We start from the raw sequence: 18,030 nt of genomic DNA, 5'->3' as shown, positions 1-18,030 counted from the left end.
GTTCTGTACAACTGTGATTTTCTGACTACTGTCTTGGAACTTCCTACCTTGAACACAGTTTATGATTATTCAGCTTATCATAGATAATGGAATGGACAGTGCCAATAATCACAATACATATTCAGCAATTTCTCAAATTTTTATGCATCTGTCCTTGTGAATAAGTTCATTTATGCAATCTTCCATAGCTTTTGTCAAAACTTCCACTAGTCTTCCCCTATGATGAAAATCAACAACACTTGCTTTAGCGAATTTAAACTGTTCAATTTATTCATAAAAATGTGAACGATTAGTGATTTAGTGATGATTTGCATTATTACTTTTTTAACATCTGCAAGTAAATTTTGGCCAGTTTATACACACAGAACTGTACAAAAAATACAAATTTTATCATAGCATCCAGTTTTTGACTTGAATGGAAGACCGTTTCAATTTATTTATTCTGTTAAATAGTTTTTTTATTGTTGCTATTTGTCTCTTTAATTACTGAATGATTTTTGTACAATGTAATTATTTATTCTATTTATTTATTTATTTTTTCTATTTATTAGATTTCTCCGAAATCCAAGTGAATTGAAAAGCATTAAAAATATATCACTTTTACGTCAACAAATGAATAATAGCAGTAACAGTAACAATCAGTCTCCTGTATCATCAATGCCGACAGCAGCGCCAGCTCAAACTTCTTTGACAACTTCTCAGACTTCTGTTGTCGATGTAAAAATCAAAAGTGAACCGTATGATAATAATAATGTAGATGATGATTTACGACCGACTGATTTAAGTGTTAGTAGAATTATAGATAATAATAATATTGATAGGAATATAAACAATAACAATAGTAATAATAATCATACTTGGTCATCGGCATCATCTTCATCAACACCACCTTCATCATCAACTGTAAATTCTCATCACAATACATCAACCCAACAGCACCATATCGAAAATAATGTGTGGCCTCCTTCTGTTCAGTCGTCACGAGATGAATTTACAAAACCTGAAGACCTTAGAATATCATCCTTAAATACAACACCAACCATTAAAATTAATGATGTTAGTTCATAGTGATTATTTCATTTTCTGTTTATGTATATATTATATATAATTTTGTTTAATAGGTTTATTATATATGATGTACAATAAGTGATTTAAATGTAAATTTTGTTCACATGATTGTTGTATGTTATACAATATATATGTATGTTTATAATTTAGTTAACTTTGCTCTGAATTGTTATTGTTTTATATAATATATAAAATTATATGACATTATATATACAAGTCTTCCCTGTGTTCATAAGAAAAAATTTAAGAAAAATGTTTTAATACATTTAAATAATATTTATTTTGTGTTAAAGTTTAAAGAGGATTTTTACTAGTTTTGAATCAACATATCTAGTATTATGCAGCAGGAATTACACAACACACATATATGTAGTGAAAAAGATTTCAAAAAGATTTTGGCGCTAAGAATAATTGAACAACTCAATACCTTTGCGATGATTCTTCACACTTTTGAAGCTGGATCAAGTGAGAAGTTTCACAGTTGTTACCGTGCAACAAGTTTATTATGATATAAATATCAGATTACAGTCGGAATGAGAAATATTATTTTAAATTGTTGAATGTAACATCGACCAGGCTTCTGTAATTACTGCTGTATAAAATATTTTTATGTTATAAAAATGTAATCGATTTAAAATATTATCTAGAGAGATTATTATTATATTTTATTTTCAGAAAATTGTGGAATAACAAAAATGATCAGGATAGTAATTTTGAATATTCAATCGCATAATTTTTAATATTTAAAAATAAACCATAAGGGTAATTTTCTAAAAAAAAGCAATAGTACCTTCATGAAAATGCCATAAATTACTCACTTTTGAAAGTATAGTTGTTTTAATTATTGAAGTCTTTACAAAAACAAATATTATTAAAAGCTAAATAACTACTTTAGTCCAAAGCATAAACCAATGATGGCTTACATTACCTTACCGTAATATCTTAAAAAATAAACTATATTTGTTTACATAAATTTTATTATATCAGTTATATTTGGTATAGTTAAAATTTAAATAGATTAAAAGCAGATATATATATATATATATATATATATATACACACACTTATTATTTAGAAATTCCAGGAATCTTCTTTATAAACCATACATTTTCATCATTTATTTACAAATCTGATATTTTTTTTACGTATGGTATTTTATAGTTAGAAAAAGATTTATTCTACTTTTTTTTTATATATATGAAAAAAATCATGTTTTTGCGGAAGGAAATACAATAATTTATTGAAGTATTTAAATCTATTTTATAATTTGTACATTTTTGGAGATGTGACTAGCCCAACTGACATTTACCATCTTTTATAAGTTACAGAAATATTAGTTTATGTTATAATTAAAAGTACTGTGTATTTTGAAAAACTACAGTACTACATTTTGAAAAACCGGGTGCAATGCCTTACAAAATGTAAGTAATTAATTTATCGCACAAGTTGTTTGTATTATAAAGAAGGTAGAGTTTACAGTCAGACTATCATGCGGAATCAAATTGAACAGAAAAAGAATAACTGCTATATATAATAAATTCTGATATTTATCTTCAGTAATATAAAACTATTTTTCTACAACTGTACTTTAATGTTTAAATTACACGGTTGGAATCATAATGAGTCTTATGAAACAGATTTTCATCATTTTAACCGATCAAAAATCTACTCTTTTCAACCGCTGACAAATCAGATCCAGTTATTATTTAATTTATTATTTGTTGTACCTTCAAATTAACTTCTGCTTGCTAATTACTAAGTCGGATTAAAATTAAAAGTAAAAAAATACAACAGATAATAAATTAAATAATAACTTTGATTTTAATCCGATTTAGTAATTAGCAAGAAGAAGTTAATTTGAAAGTACACCAGCGGGTAACTGATTCCTAATTAAACTGTTTATCCTTTTGTTAATTATGTCTGCTGCTGAAAAAAAAATTTCTTTACTCTAAAGCCAGAACTTATGATTAATGTAACATGCTGCCACAGAAATGTATTGTTTATGTATTTTTTGAAAGATTAAAAAAAAATATTCCATAAACAATGTGTTCTATCATCGATTCAAATTCAATAATTCCAATATTTTCTCAGCCATAGAAAAAAATACAGCATGCAACTTGTATTACGGCCAATAATGTGCTCTTGCCAAGGCTCATGTTGTAACTTACTTCACACTCTTCCATTATAGGCTTCTTGCATAATGTACTAATAATTGACTGTATACAGATACAGTACCAACATTGCTATGAAAAGAGTAATTTTGTTATTTAATTATGAAAGTAAAGCTTCTTTGTCTGACAAGCAATTCGTATTACGATGAGGTAATGTTGTATTGAACAACAAAATTATTACAGATATCTATGAAAATTGTTGTACTACAGTTATATTCATAGTAAACATTTATATGTTTATTCGTTTTTTTTAAATTTGGTAATTACCTTTGCATTAATTTTTTTATGTACACAATAATTTCATTATTTTATGTTGAAATATGTATATAAAAATGCTTAATTTATTTTCTTTTTTGTAAAGAAATAAATTAATATTAATAAAAGAAAATAACAGTGCTATATCATTTTTGCAATACGTGTATAACTTAAAAATTATAATGTAACAACTATAAGAATTTGTTAAGTAAATGAGTAATTTTTATATAAAAATGTTACCATTATTTAATGGTACCTGCTTATATCTTGATAATTTTTACCTTGCTGAAAGAGTGATATACTAATTTTTATAACTTTTCTCTCCATAATCCTGCTTAGTAACACAAAATTTCTCTAAGTTATATGACCTGGCCAAGGCATTATCTGTGCTTCTTTCTTCTGTCTTTATTATTCCTCATTCTTTCCATCCATATGATTTTTTATATTCTTCTTAACCGATTCAAAGTTTTTTCAGTATTAATCCATTATTTCTTAATGATTGATCATATTTCAAACATCTTATAAAAAATAGTAATTTTTTTTTAGTAGAATTTCTTACTGAATAGAGAAAGGTAGATTTGGCAGAAGAGTATATATATTATTTCAATTGTTTTATCAAATAGAAAAAAAATTAAACTTATTAAATTTTTTTATAAAATATAAATAAAATATATTTGAAGAATAGATTGTGTAAATAATTCAAGAATTTTTTTTTTATAGTAGCATCAACAATTATAGTCATTAGTGACTACAGTAACACTATCATGTAGTATATAAAACAACAAAAATCATAAAGAACAAAAAATAAACAATAAAGAAATAGGAATGATAAATAACAAACATAGACAAGTGACAAAAATAAATACAAAATAAAATACATAAATCTGACAAAAATCACTAAATCGTATTCTTCATTCCACTGTAGGAGAGGAACCGCAATAGACGTTCATGTATTTAATTTATTTGAAAAATTACTATATAAAATTTTAATCAAATTGCACATCTACTTATGTTTAAACATAATGAATGTATATAATTCCGTCTTTATAGATTTTGAATATTAAAAAATAAAATATTATTATTATTACTGGTGTCTTTCATAATTATTATTGTTATTTATGTATTTTAATTATTGTTATAAAAGAATGTAAATAAAAATAGATTTTGTTGATTCTAATTATACGTGGTATATAGAGTATTGGTTATTATATTTAGTTAGTTATTAATATTTTACTATTATCAGTAAATTGTATTTTGTTTTATGATATTTTTTATTAGTTTTATTATATTTTTATGTGCCAATTTTTTTCTTTTTTTCCTGTTTATGGATCAAGTGAATAGGAAGCATAGGTTTAATTTTATTATTTTTGTCTTAATGATTTTAGGATTTTATTTCTAAAAATATATTTAAATTATTTAATTCTTTTTTTGTTAGTTATTTCAATAATATATATTTTTTATGTTAAATTTATTATATATAAAATAAACGATTATGTGTTACCTGCACAAAATAATTTCAAGTTTTGTGTATTGTATATTATTATATGTAGATTTTTGTTTTGTTTGTAAAATTAAAGAAAAAGATGTGCTTAATTTTTGTTTAAGCAATTTTATTTTCTTTCCAGTTTTCATTTTGTTAGAATAAAATAATTATTTGTAAATAGACAAGTTATTAAATTATTTTCAATTTAGATATACTGCCATTTATATACTTTCTTTCTATTTATTAAATTCCTTAAAAAGAAAACCCGTTGATTAGAAATTGATTAATATTATCGAAGGAATAACAAGGAAGTTTTAATTAAAGTGCATTATATGTTTATTAAAACATCAATATTAATATTAAGTATGTTTTGTAATTATTTTACTATAAAAAAAAATGTAGCCCAAACATTCTCAATTTTTATCTAAAAAAAAATCCCTAAAAAAATTTAATTTTCTTCAAATAATTTGCATACTTAATTGACATACTGATACCAAAACAATTTTAATTCACTCCCTGGTAGTGGTTCTGCCTTCATCTGCTGAGTCTGGGTTCAAGTCGAGCTGGGTTACAAGGTGTCAGCCAGAATAAAATGGAATATAAAGAAATTAATTGCTTGCGCTTTCTCCCTTTCAAGTTAATTGTAGACCCCCAACAAATCTATCCATTGATCCAAGGGAACAGATGTAGATTTTCTCCCTATCGATTAAATATTTTATAACTCTTGAACTTCCTCTTTCGCTTTAAAACGTCTCCTTCATTTTCATCTTAGGAACAAAATAAATTACAAAAATTTAAATCATATGATCAATTATGGCTAAGAAATAACCATATTTGTTAGAGCACTTGGTATTTTATAAAATGATTCTTTTTGTTTTGTTTGATTATTTTCAAATATGACAAAAATATTGCAACAATGAGATGCATTCCATCTTCTGACAGATCTCTGTGGTAAATCCTATATACCTAAAGCTTTACAATCAATGGGAATTTGGATAATGATCTTCATAAGTATTTTCACAAAAGTAGATGTTTTCATTAGTATCAATTAAAGTAGTCATTTTAGTAACAATTAAAAGAGTAGCCACTATATAATTAAATCATCAGTAGATGTTTTATTGCTTTTGAAATGCTTAACTCTCTCATAGGTTTGAATTTGACTCATATCTTCAACATCAAAAATTTGTTTTAACATTTTATGTCTATGCTGTCTACTTAAATTTGAAAGAAAAAATTTGTTTAGCTCTGTTCTTTCAGTCCGTCAATCTTATTGGCAATTATGAAACCCTAAGAAATTATTTAATGTAAATCTATTTAACCGTAGCAATAGTAAATGATAGACTAGTTCCTTAATAATAACTTAAATCTGTACTGTATTGCTTTTGAGCAGGACATTTCAGTTTTGAAAATTAAATTTTTTAATATTACCTCATAAAGTTTTATTAACATTAATGAATTACAAAGTACAATATTTCTTGAGTTTGCTTACTGTGGAATATTTTGGTACCCAACATAATAATTTTTTTTTGTCATTTGTCTTGAAATTTAATTTTCAACCAAAATTTTAATTGAAAAATATTAAAAATATACTGGTCAGTCACTGGGTAATTAGTCACTGGGTATTATACCCAGTGACTGACCAGTACAATGCTGGGTTAGTATCATTGAAATTATACGCTATTGAATCATGCTAATTAGAAGTCATCCATTCCAAGCTTAGAATAAATAAATTTTATTTAACCAAGTTTACTTAAAAACAATGTTTAAATACTAGTATATTCCAGTAATCTAAATTGACTATATTTCTATCGAAGATTGTTGGCTGAAGGAAAGGTTTTTGTTTCATTTACATTGTATTTATTATAAATAAAACTATTCCACAAATAAGTGGCTATTTAATAAGCTGAACTTAGGTTTTACTGTAATTTGTGTACCACAGAAAAATATTTGTTAAATACTGACATTCTATAAAGGAAGAAGAATAAGTTTATTCCGTCCTAAATTTAATGTGAAAGATTTTGAATGAAGTTTTAGTTAATAGTTATTATTCTGTTGGTACTACATTTTTAATTATAATTGACATTATGTGCATTTTTTGTGCTTATAATTTTCTTTTAATAAAACGTTTTATTAAATAAATATACAGTGCTATATAAAATTTGAAAAATCTGATTTCATGTACGGTGTTGTATTTATGTTTTCTTTCCTTTGCCCTCTTTGTTTTTATTGTTTATTAACAGTAAATTACTTTTTGTATAATGCAAAACATTCCAGGTATCGTTGCACTTTTAAATATTGTTAATTTTTTGTATGTTATATGATTTTTCTTTTTAATTTTTATGCAGATAAAAAAATAAAAATTGTGAAAAAAGTAAAAAAATTTTGATTTTATTTCATTGTTAACTTAATGACTGTGAGCATAAATTCATTGTTATCTTGGAGGAAGATTTATTTTCTTGTGTTTTTGAACTCATATTGCTTCTGATATTATTACAACATATATATTTTTATAAATAAAAATACCAGCTTTCAAAACTGATAATAAAAATCGTACTTATGCCTTGTATGTCGTAAAATCGTATGTCTGCCTCATCTAGTAACATGACTATAGGAATTGGGTATATATCGGTGTATAATAACTTTGGTTACTGTACTGTTGTTGATATTATTATCCTCCGAGATAGACATAAAATTTCTTTTCATAAAAAAAATGAATTTCTTTCTGATGTAATTAAATAATTGTTAATTTACTTATTTTGTTGTTATTGTTCTTATGTAGAAAAATTTATACCATTTTCATTTATAGTACAATATTAAAATATGTATAAAACATTCACATTTTTGTAACTGTATATATATATAATGTCCTTGAGAGGGTACGTCGGTTCAAACACAGAACAAAAACAACTATACTGTCACTTGGTGTTGGTGTAGACTGAGGTATGCTAACAGGTATGAATTCAACTGAATAGTCCCCTATTAATGATATTAAAGTACATACACGTAACATGTACTGTCTGCCTTATTATTCTGTGGGTGCACATGTTATGTATTCTGCAGTAAATACTGCAGAATACACAACTATCTGTTTTTGTACTCTTCCTTGTATTTCATTACAGCCAATTGTTTCACTTTTGTTTCTATGTTATCTGTTTTACCTTGCTTTGAAATGTTATAAGAAGATTATTTGTAAAATCAAAATCAGTTTTGCGTTAATATTTATTGTAGATTGTGGTAAAGTAATTTAATTTGGTAAAGTTCATTTTAATTTTACTTTTAAAAATTATACTACCACACAAAAGTTGTAGGTCTAGTAAATAATTATGGTTTAGACAATTTAAAAATGTATTGTTCAATTTATTATGTAATCATTTAGTTTAAACAAAATTATGAAAAATCAGAATGTAATCAATTAAAGAATATATTAAATTATTAATGGTAGGGATTTTATATATACATAAAAATTACTACATTTTATCAGTTAATAAGTCTTCCTTTATGTTGATGGATTAAGTTAACCAAATAAAAATTAATATAAAAATATATTTACCTATTTGTTTGTTTGAAAATTTTTAATTAGTAATTATTTTTATAACTGATTTTAAAAACAAAAAAACTCCGCTTAGTCAGTATGAATTCATATTTCTTATATAATTCATTTATGTATTTCACTTTTAATAGAAACATGTTTCTGAAAAAAAAAGAACAATAACATTCAATATTAATATTGTTTTTTTAAGCAACAAATTTCTGTTGTAAGGACGTTTACTTACTGTATTATGAAGATAGTTATACAATAAAAATATCCAGACTTTTAATCTTGGAATCAAACTTAGATCCCATCAATCTGTAGGCTAGTTGTTTTAGGCGCAGTTCAAAAGTAAGGGCCGATTGATAAAAAAATGAGAATAGTTGTAAGAATAAAAAATTTATTAATGGATTTAAATACTCATTTACTTTATTTTTCTCCATAATCACAATTTCATTCCAAACACTTGAATCGTGAAAAACAAGATACTTCAAACTTGCTGCATATAATTTCACTGCCTGGGATTGTAGCCACTTTTGTACTAAGATTTTCAACTCTTCATTTTCCTTGAATCATTTAAGATGCATGCCAGTTTTTGAGATGCAATAAGAGTCAATGGGTGTGAGATCAGGAGTGTTAAGGGGATGATAAAAAAATCATCTGAATTTTTGATTTGTTCTGTTGTGCATGCTGCCATGTGTGGAAATGTGTTATCATGAATTCCTGCTCTCAGCATTTCCTGTCATTCGTTTTGAATGCCACAACACAGTTAAGAAAAAGTGTTTCACAATAGACTTCTGATGTGATGGATGTTCCAGGTGTCATGAAATCAATCAAAAACACACTCTTTTGGTCCCAGAATACAGTTGCCATGATTTTCCTTCGAGATTAGATTTGTTTGAATATTTTTCAGTTTAGGTGAACCAGAATGATCCTACTGCACGGACTGTTGTTTCATCTCAGCATTGATGAATGAACTTTACATCTGGTGAGATTTGTTATTACCACACGCATTTTAACATACTCTTACAAAGGCAATCAACAATGAAATGACAGCAATCTGGTGGTTACATGCTCAACATACTACTTAAAGCTACGATGCATGTGCGAACTAATCAGTGTTGCCAATCACTATTTATAACTCATCAGGCCTTACTTTTGAACCTTGCCTCATATAAATCATTACACCAAGTAGCCATTTAAAATATTATCATTTTATGTAAACAAACCAGCTTATCGTCTTAAAAACCATCTGGCATCCTTAACAGTGCTACATAATTTAGATTCCTTTTTGAATACTCTTCTCAGGATATACGATAACAATCTTGCAAGAAAGTATATCAGAGAAATAATGAAGCCCGCACAATATAACAATGAAGGTTTACATGTGAGATATTTATATCATGCCATGTAAATTTAAAATCACATTACTGAAATTTCACTTATGTAATATTATGAACAATTATATGATGCTTGACCATAGTATCTACTTGTTACCCTGTCAATATTTTATAGTACGTTTGTTATTTAAGGCTTAGGTTTACTGATGTAAAGCTTGTAATCTTCACATTAGGAAATTCAATATTTCCTGATGTTATAAATATGAGTACAATGTAATATTTGGTTATGTTGTCTTTGTGCGAAAGTAGCCACTTTGCTGTCCTCAGCACATATGTGCAATCCTGTTTTAATATATAGGTGAATTCATTCATAAAAACTATGCTTTTTCCTTGTTTTATTGTTTCTAAATTTCCTCCACTTACACATTTAATTTAAAACAAATGTGAATCTGAATTTATTATTACATTCAGTTTCTAATTTTATTGTAATTTTAGACTAATAAGTTTTATGAGTATTCATTCATTGGTAAATGGAAAGTAAAAGACACAATTTAGGATATAAAAATTATACATTAACATTTCAATTTTTTTTTTAAAAAAGCATTTACAATTTACTAATTTATAATAATTAATTAAGAAAATACAGTATGTTTATACATTAGACTACCTTTTATAAAAAATTATACTTTCAAACGTACATTAATTATTTTTATAGCAGATTTAAACGTCATCAACATTACACAGTTAAATAATAAAGAATCCTACAAAACCAGTAAGTTTTTATTACCAGCCGAACCAAATTTATCTCAAATTAATATCTTTGATTAGTGACTTCTTGTTTGTCCAGTATAAATAAAAACTTAGCTATAAATGATTGATTTTATATTTATTCTTCTAAACCAGTCTACATTGTCTCTTGCATCTACATCTATTAAATTCTCTAGCATCTTTACTTTTCTTAGCTTTCTTTTTATTTTTTTGGAAATAATGTTGCCACCCTAATATTTATTTTAACTATACATTTTCTTATAGCTATTTTAACCCTAGTAATACTTTTTATTCTTTATTTGTGAATTTTTTTATGGTAAAAAAGTATTAATATAAATTCTATTTTTATAAAACCCTGTTTTTACATTTATACTTTGTTGTTATTATAAAGAAAAAAAAACTGGAATATGCTCAGTTACTAAATAAAACTAAATATTTTAGAACTTATGAATATAGTTTTTTTTATGATTAATTGGATTAAATTATGACATTGCTGCTATCTGTTATTGATGTATATAAGCAGCTAAAAATGTTTATATGGGTTTAATGAAACGCATAATGGAAAAGAGATGTTCATATTTCTTTTGTTCTATTTTTTTTTCAACATTTTCATAAAATAAGTGTACATTTATTATTTTTATGTAAATTTTTACCTAATTTTGATCTCTTTACTATTATTATTGTAATAAATTTATTAAATATTAATTTTGATCTATATATATTATATATATATATATATATATATATATAAAATTGTTATTCTATAAATATTTGAGTAATATATATATATATATATATATTATACAGTGATTAGTTAATTTAGTTTATTTACAAGGAATGTTCATTTGTTTATGTTATTGTTTATTATTACAAAAAAAAAAAGGTTGATATGTATACTAGATTAAAATTATGAAGATACATATTATGTTTCTGCTTTAAATAGATTTATTATAATTAGTTTTTTATAAAATGTTGTAAATAAATGTAATAAATTTTTTATTAGATTTAATTAGCATTATTATTACTTTTCACCATATACTGTTTCACATTTAATCTTGTATGATAAATGGAATTTGTTACAAAGTCAAAATTTATTTTATAAATTGGTTAATTTTTAGTCTGAGATTAATTGAAGTATTAATATAAACCTTTTAGCTTTGAGTTAGGTTGATTGCTACCGGGTTGAGCAGCAATCAACCCTCCAAAGAGGGCTTTATCTTCTTTCAGGATTGGTATTTCACTTCAGTTGTCCAGAGTAGTTGTTACTTGATCTTGAGCTTTTATAATTGGGAATCAACAAATAAAATCTTTACAAGTTCTTTTGAAAAATGCAATCCTTGCTCTGGCGTGGTGATATAATCTCACCTGAGAGATCATCAAGCTTATTATTTAAATCATTATTGAAAATAGCAAATTAAAAATTATTTTGAGCACAGACACGTTGAACAGGATCCAGAAAGTGTCAAGGTTTTTTTTTTAGTATTATTCAAATATTCTAACAACAGAATAATACTTTTTAAAAGAAAATCTTTTATTGTAATTTTAAATAAAATTGTGGGAAGATTTATCAAATGGTTAGGTGATTTATTAAAAATAGCAACAGAAGCATAATAAAAGGTCCTTTTGTTCATAAGCCAAAGTATTACGTTGTATTATATAAAAAGAGTTCTGTTGTTTGGTTGGGTGGATATGGTTGTAGAAATGGATATTACTATTTTCTTTAGTAATAAGCAGCTCACCAAAGATTTCACATTCATAAATAAACAACGGAAATTGTGAACATATTTTTTAATTTTGTAAATAATTACAGGATTTCTGTTGTAGTCACCAGATAATGATATGACGGCTCAATTTTTGTATCTTTAAAGCTTGGTCTGACATTTTGAGGGAAACCCTAGAGATGACATTATAGATTATCTGTAGGTATAATAAATATTTAATAATGATGTCAAGTTTTTACCATTTTATTAAGGCATTTCAAACAAAATTTGCAGTTTGATTTTGTTACCAACAGAATCAAAATTTGATCAATCCAAGAAAACTTGTCATGTAATAAAAAACCAAAAAATGTTGCTTTAAGGGTAATAGAAATATTATTGTTATCATTAATGGAAATTCTATTCAACAATCAGCGATATTACATCTACCTGAGAAAAGGATTCAGTGTAAAGAAAGAATTGTTTAATAAACATAAAACATTAATTAACACTGAATTATTGCCATGTGTTTTGGAGGAAGGTGACTGTAATTATACCAGTGACAATAGTTTTACATACAGTAGATCTAGTTAAAGAATTTTTTTTCTGCTCCAGTTGTACATTAGTCTTGCTAATCTAAGTTAATTTGGATTACGCATTCCTTGGCATAATAAAAAGTATGGATTAATGGAAAATAAAGTTATATTGTAATGAGGAACATCTTGCCACGATTTGATTTTTATCCAATTTTGGTTACAGTCTGCCACAACTAATTATTTTGAGATCATGTAACACTCAATGGTAATGTTTTTGATACAGTTCATTATATTGCTTAGCAGGTGTATGCAGGTCTAAAAACAAAACTGTTTTATAAAATTACAGCAGATAATGTATAAGTTTACAAATTTTTTTTTGCGAATAATTTGAGTGCAGAAATTATTTTATAGTATGAATTGACCTAGTGTGCTTACAAATAAAAGACTAAATGCTTTTTTTAAAAAAATACATTTTGTTTTATAGTTGTTAACTACTGGATTGTTTTTACCATTATCTTGTTTAAATACTTAAAATAGTAGATATATTTAATTTCTTCTTTTTGACACTACAGACCTGGTGAAATCTTGGCCTCTTCAACTGTGAGTTTACCTCTCATCTCCTCCCAGATTTATAAACTTGTCACTCATGACCCCTCTTACCCTTGTCATATATAGTTCTGCATTCAGAATTATTTATATATTTGTTTTATTGTCATGAGTTTCTGTTAAAAACAATAACTCTTGTTACGTAACTTGAAATGTCTATAGTTTTTAGTTATTATTAATAACTAACAAAAAGGATGCAAATGAGATTATTGCTTTTTTATGCAAAAAATTGAAATCAATTTAATAATCAGTTACATAAAATTACATTTCTATAAGGATATACCTTCAAAGTACAAGTTGTGAATATAATGCATAGATTTTTGACGGAAGGGGTAATTTATTTGCTACTGTACATTATCTGTTCCAGTGTTTTACATGGTTATGATGTTATGATGCATGCTGTGCATTTCAGGTTTAAGAGGCACTTGTCAAGAGTTGTTTTTTCTGAGAATAACGATGTTCACCATGAAGCCTATGGTGAGTAGAAAGAATATGTCACATGTAAAGTTGATTATCTCCTGTACTTCATTAATTTGCTTGCGTACTGATGTCCAGTTGCTACTTAGAGAATGAATATGTAAGTCTCAAGAGTGACTTGTATCTGATGCTGCCAGTTTGTTTTACAACCTTTTTGGTTGTCAACATTCATGTATATGTAACATATTTTGGTTAATCTATTTCAACTGAAAAAAAATCACCTACTCACTTTGTACTATAGGAAAGTGGCATGAATGTTCAACCAAACATGAAAATTTACAGCATGGTAATTTTTATTTTTTGTTATGTACATTATGTTAAGATTTACATGGGGTAAAAATTAATATCTTAATGATATAAAGAAGTATTGGATATCAATCCTGTATTTCTGAAAATTATAAAAAAAATCTAAATTAAAATTGTTATTTATATGTAACGGTAAAACTTTCAAAATAAAATTATTCTGATTTCTTTTAATGCAAATATGAACGTTCAAATGTGGCAGTGTCCAATTTAGCATCGACACCAGTAACAGCAAAGCCAGTCAATCAGTGAAGTGAATAAACTATGCTTTTTACTTTAAAGTAAATACTGATCAAGTAAAGTAAACCCTTGAGACTAAGTGAATAACCTTTTACTAATACTTATAAGTAAATACTTGTAACATTTGTAGTTGTCCGAGTATTTGCCAGTAGTTTTCTCATTTTGCTTTTACTTATCCAGTATTCTCTTTACTTATCAAGTAAACACTTATATGGTTCATATCCTGTACAACATCATGTTCAGACACTTTGTCAATACATCAAATGTTTCTCATGTTTTAATCAATCCAGCACCGTTTGGATGCCAGTTTTTTAGCAAACATCATCATGTCTAGTCAAGAGACTAATTTCAAAGTACAAAAACCAGTACAGCCATCTGCGTCAGAAAGTAGCAGAATGTATTTGGTAAATATTGTTGAAGACAACACCGTTGTTTTAGCCGTTGTTTACCGTTGTTTTATCGGTCTATGAGTTCTAAAAGAATTGCTGCCAAAGAGAAATCATAGAACACTATTCAGTGAAATATCAGAAAAGTGCGGGGAAGTCAATTACAGTAGAAAAACTAAACAAAAATTAAAATAACATGAAACCCGACCTTAAAAAGAAAACTGGCAAAAATAAAAGTGAGAATAGAGCAGTGAAATGACTAAAATGGGAATCAAACCTCCTTGAGTTACTTGAAATTCAAGAAAATCTTGTATTGCATCAGATACCGGGAACAACCAATGTAGGAATTGAAAATAGGATTCAAGAAGATACCCCAATTCAGCCTACTAACAAAATCGCTAACAAGTCACCAGACCAAAATCAGGACAGCTAGAAAAGTGTAAAAAAGAGACACAACATTTGGACACTGATGAAACAGCCAATCTATCAACTACTGATCTTCAACGACTCGTTCTCAATGAGCAGCTGAAACTTGCAAGAATGCAGATGAAGAGAGAGGAAATAAAAATTAAGGCAGAGGAGACAGAACTGGAACAAGAGAAAATTAAATTACGTCAGCTGCAATCATTTTCAACAGAACGATGCGAAGTTAATGAAGAGAACAGAGATTTTGATCTCAGCCAATACATATTGTTGAAGTAATCCTTATTTAGTATTTCTGTAAAAAAAATTATGTATTTATTTTTGTATTTGTAAGCCTTAAAATAAAAACCTATCACTTCCAAAAAAAAAATATATTAAAAATCCATTTATACTTGCGGGGGCCGCATGCGTATGTGAGTTAACACATGCTAATTCATTCGCGTGCACATATGCAGGCACACACACCAGTATAAAATAGAAATATCCAGTATAAATGATTAATTTTGTTTTTTCTCTTATACTGATTTTTCTCCTGTTATTTATACTTATTACATTTTTTTATGTACAAATTAAGGTAAGGAAAAGGGTAACAAATTTATAATAATAATAAATTTTATTAAAGTTTTTAATAAATGATAAATATAAAAAAATGATAAGGAGTTTATTCCAAATCAATTTTCCAACAACAAAGCCATGATTTCATTTCTTCTTGCCTGCCCTCTGAGATGAATTCCATCCTCTTCAAGTTCTTCTGGTTCTTCATTTTCATCCTCTTCTCTTTCATAATTGATATTTTCTTCTAACTCACAATATTCGTCATTTAAATGTTTTGCAACATTGTGTAAAACAGAACATGCTACAAATACTTTTGGAATTTTTCCCAATTTTACACGAACAAGATTCGCCAATATCGGGAACCGTTTCTTAAGTTGACCAAAAATGCGTTCAATAACAACTCTTTCTTTAGAATGTTGTTTATTGAACACTTCTTCCTGCCTGTTTCCCGCTGGTTTAAAAGGTGTTATTAACCACGGGGCAATTTCATACCCACTGTCTCCCAAAAGGCATACCGTACCATTAAATTTAGCCATGGTTTGGCAAACACTGCTCCGTCTCCAAATGCGACTGTCATGGAAGTTACCCGGCCAAGAAGCATCAACGCTAGTAATTTTTTCAGTGGAATCATATGTTACCTGAACGTTGATGTTGGGATACTTCTTACGGTTTATGTAACAGTCTCCGTGGCGTGCTGGTTTATTTATTTCTAAGTGCGTGCAATCCACAGCACGTATTACGCTCGGCATTTTAAAGCGAGAACTACATTATCTCTTGGCTTCATTTAACTCATGAGCATTCTGTGGAAAGTGAATCCACTCAGATGCCTTTTCATTTATTTTGTTCAGAACATAATCGAAAGTTTTGCATACTGTAGAACGGTGAATCCCGAAGTCTTCACTTGACACCGTTTTGAAATCCAGGGTCTGATAAGTGCCGCAAAAATACTTCCATCTTCTGTTGCGATGACAGAGCACCTCCTCGCTTTTCATTATTTTCTTCCAAAAAAGTGTTTGTAAAAAATTCAACTGAATCTTTTGTAAAAGGAATTAGTTCTTCATATCTTCTTCGACTCAATGCACGCCTTTCTTTGTAAGTTTTTGGTTAACGAATGTTGACAAAGGCAGCCATACCAAGTATATAAAATTAAATGAAAGTTTGATAAGGTTACTAAATAGCTACCTTGAAATTCTACCAGTAAATACTTGAATACTCTTCCTAACTTAGGATTTTATTCACTCGTTTTAAGTAATATCTGACCGGAATCAGTAATTGCGTGTAGTTACAAGTAAACTCTTGATAAGTAAAGGTTATTATTGCGTGTAGTTACAAGTAAACGCTTGATAAGTAAAGGTTATTCACTTCCCTGTTTTACAAGTAAAGAGAATACTTGTCAAGTATTTGGTTTGCCGTTGTTTATTCACAGAACTGCAAGTAAACACTTCTATAATTGCAAGTAAAAGTAAATACTGGTTTTTACATGATGAAAGTAACAAGGTGTCGCACACCCAGCGTTGCGCAGTGGCTCGTCCCAAAATCCTTTTCCCGCCATGATGTTTAAATTCGTTTATGCGGTTGGCACACAAACAGAAGCAAGACATCAATGTGATTAAAGGCAGAATTATCAAAAATAAACAAACTTTTGAAACATAAAAGAATAAAATTTATTGACGTATATGAAAATTGGCGTCGAATTGTGGATTTTTACTCTAATTTTTATAAATAGGAAGTGCCGTACTCACGTGTGCGTGTACATGCACTTCCAAATAAATATGGAGTGTAGGTTTTTTGTTTATTTTATATAAAATTTAATTGACTGTATGTGGAGTCGAGAATTATGATCTGAATGATTAATTTTGTTTATTTCTTAACAATATAATAATTTCTAATAATTTTTCTTAATAAACAATTTACCTTGAATTAATTATTAATGTACTATTAGGTACAGAGCGGTTCAGAAAATAATTAACTTTAATTATTTTAATTCAAAATGAAAATATAATGGAAATGTTTTATATGAAATAGAAAATAAAATAGTTTTCATTAACATAAAAACCAAAACCAACCCTTTTGCAATTGTTCTCTTTATTGCACGCGGTTTAAGATGGTTTACATAGAAAATCCCTTGCATTTCATTTGACTCATTAGAAAAATATGTTTATCGAATATAAAATTATTTTTCACTAAACAACA

At 27.0% G+C, this 18,030-nt stretch overlaps 1 protein-coding gene across 2 annotated transcripts in view; it reads left to right on the top strand.

The window, feature by feature from the left end:
* LOC142332351 (ets DNA-binding protein pokkuri-like) overlaps window positions 1–2,087 on the top strand; it is a 109,312-nt gene extending 107,225 nt beyond the window's left edge. For both annotated transcript variants that reach the window (XM_075378755.1, XM_075378756.1), the window contains exon 7: window positions 552–2,087. In XM_075378755.1, the coding sequence (XP_075234870.1) occupies window positions 552–1,068 (517 nt within the window). In that variant the 3' untranslated portion in view covers window positions 1,069–2,087. The remainder of the gene's footprint in view (window positions 1–551) is intronic.
* The last annotated feature ends 15,943 nt before the right edge of the window (window positions 2,088–18,030 follow it).

Source organism: Lycorma delicatula, chromosome 11 (genome assembly GCF_047948215.1).
Source record: "Lycorma delicatula isolate Av1 chromosome 11, ASM4794821v1, whole genome shotgun sequence".
Lineage (NCBI taxonomy): Eukaryota > Metazoa > Arthropoda > Insecta > Hemiptera > Fulgoridae > Lycorma > Lycorma delicatula.
This window is presented reverse-complemented; position numbering and strand designations above follow the sequence as displayed.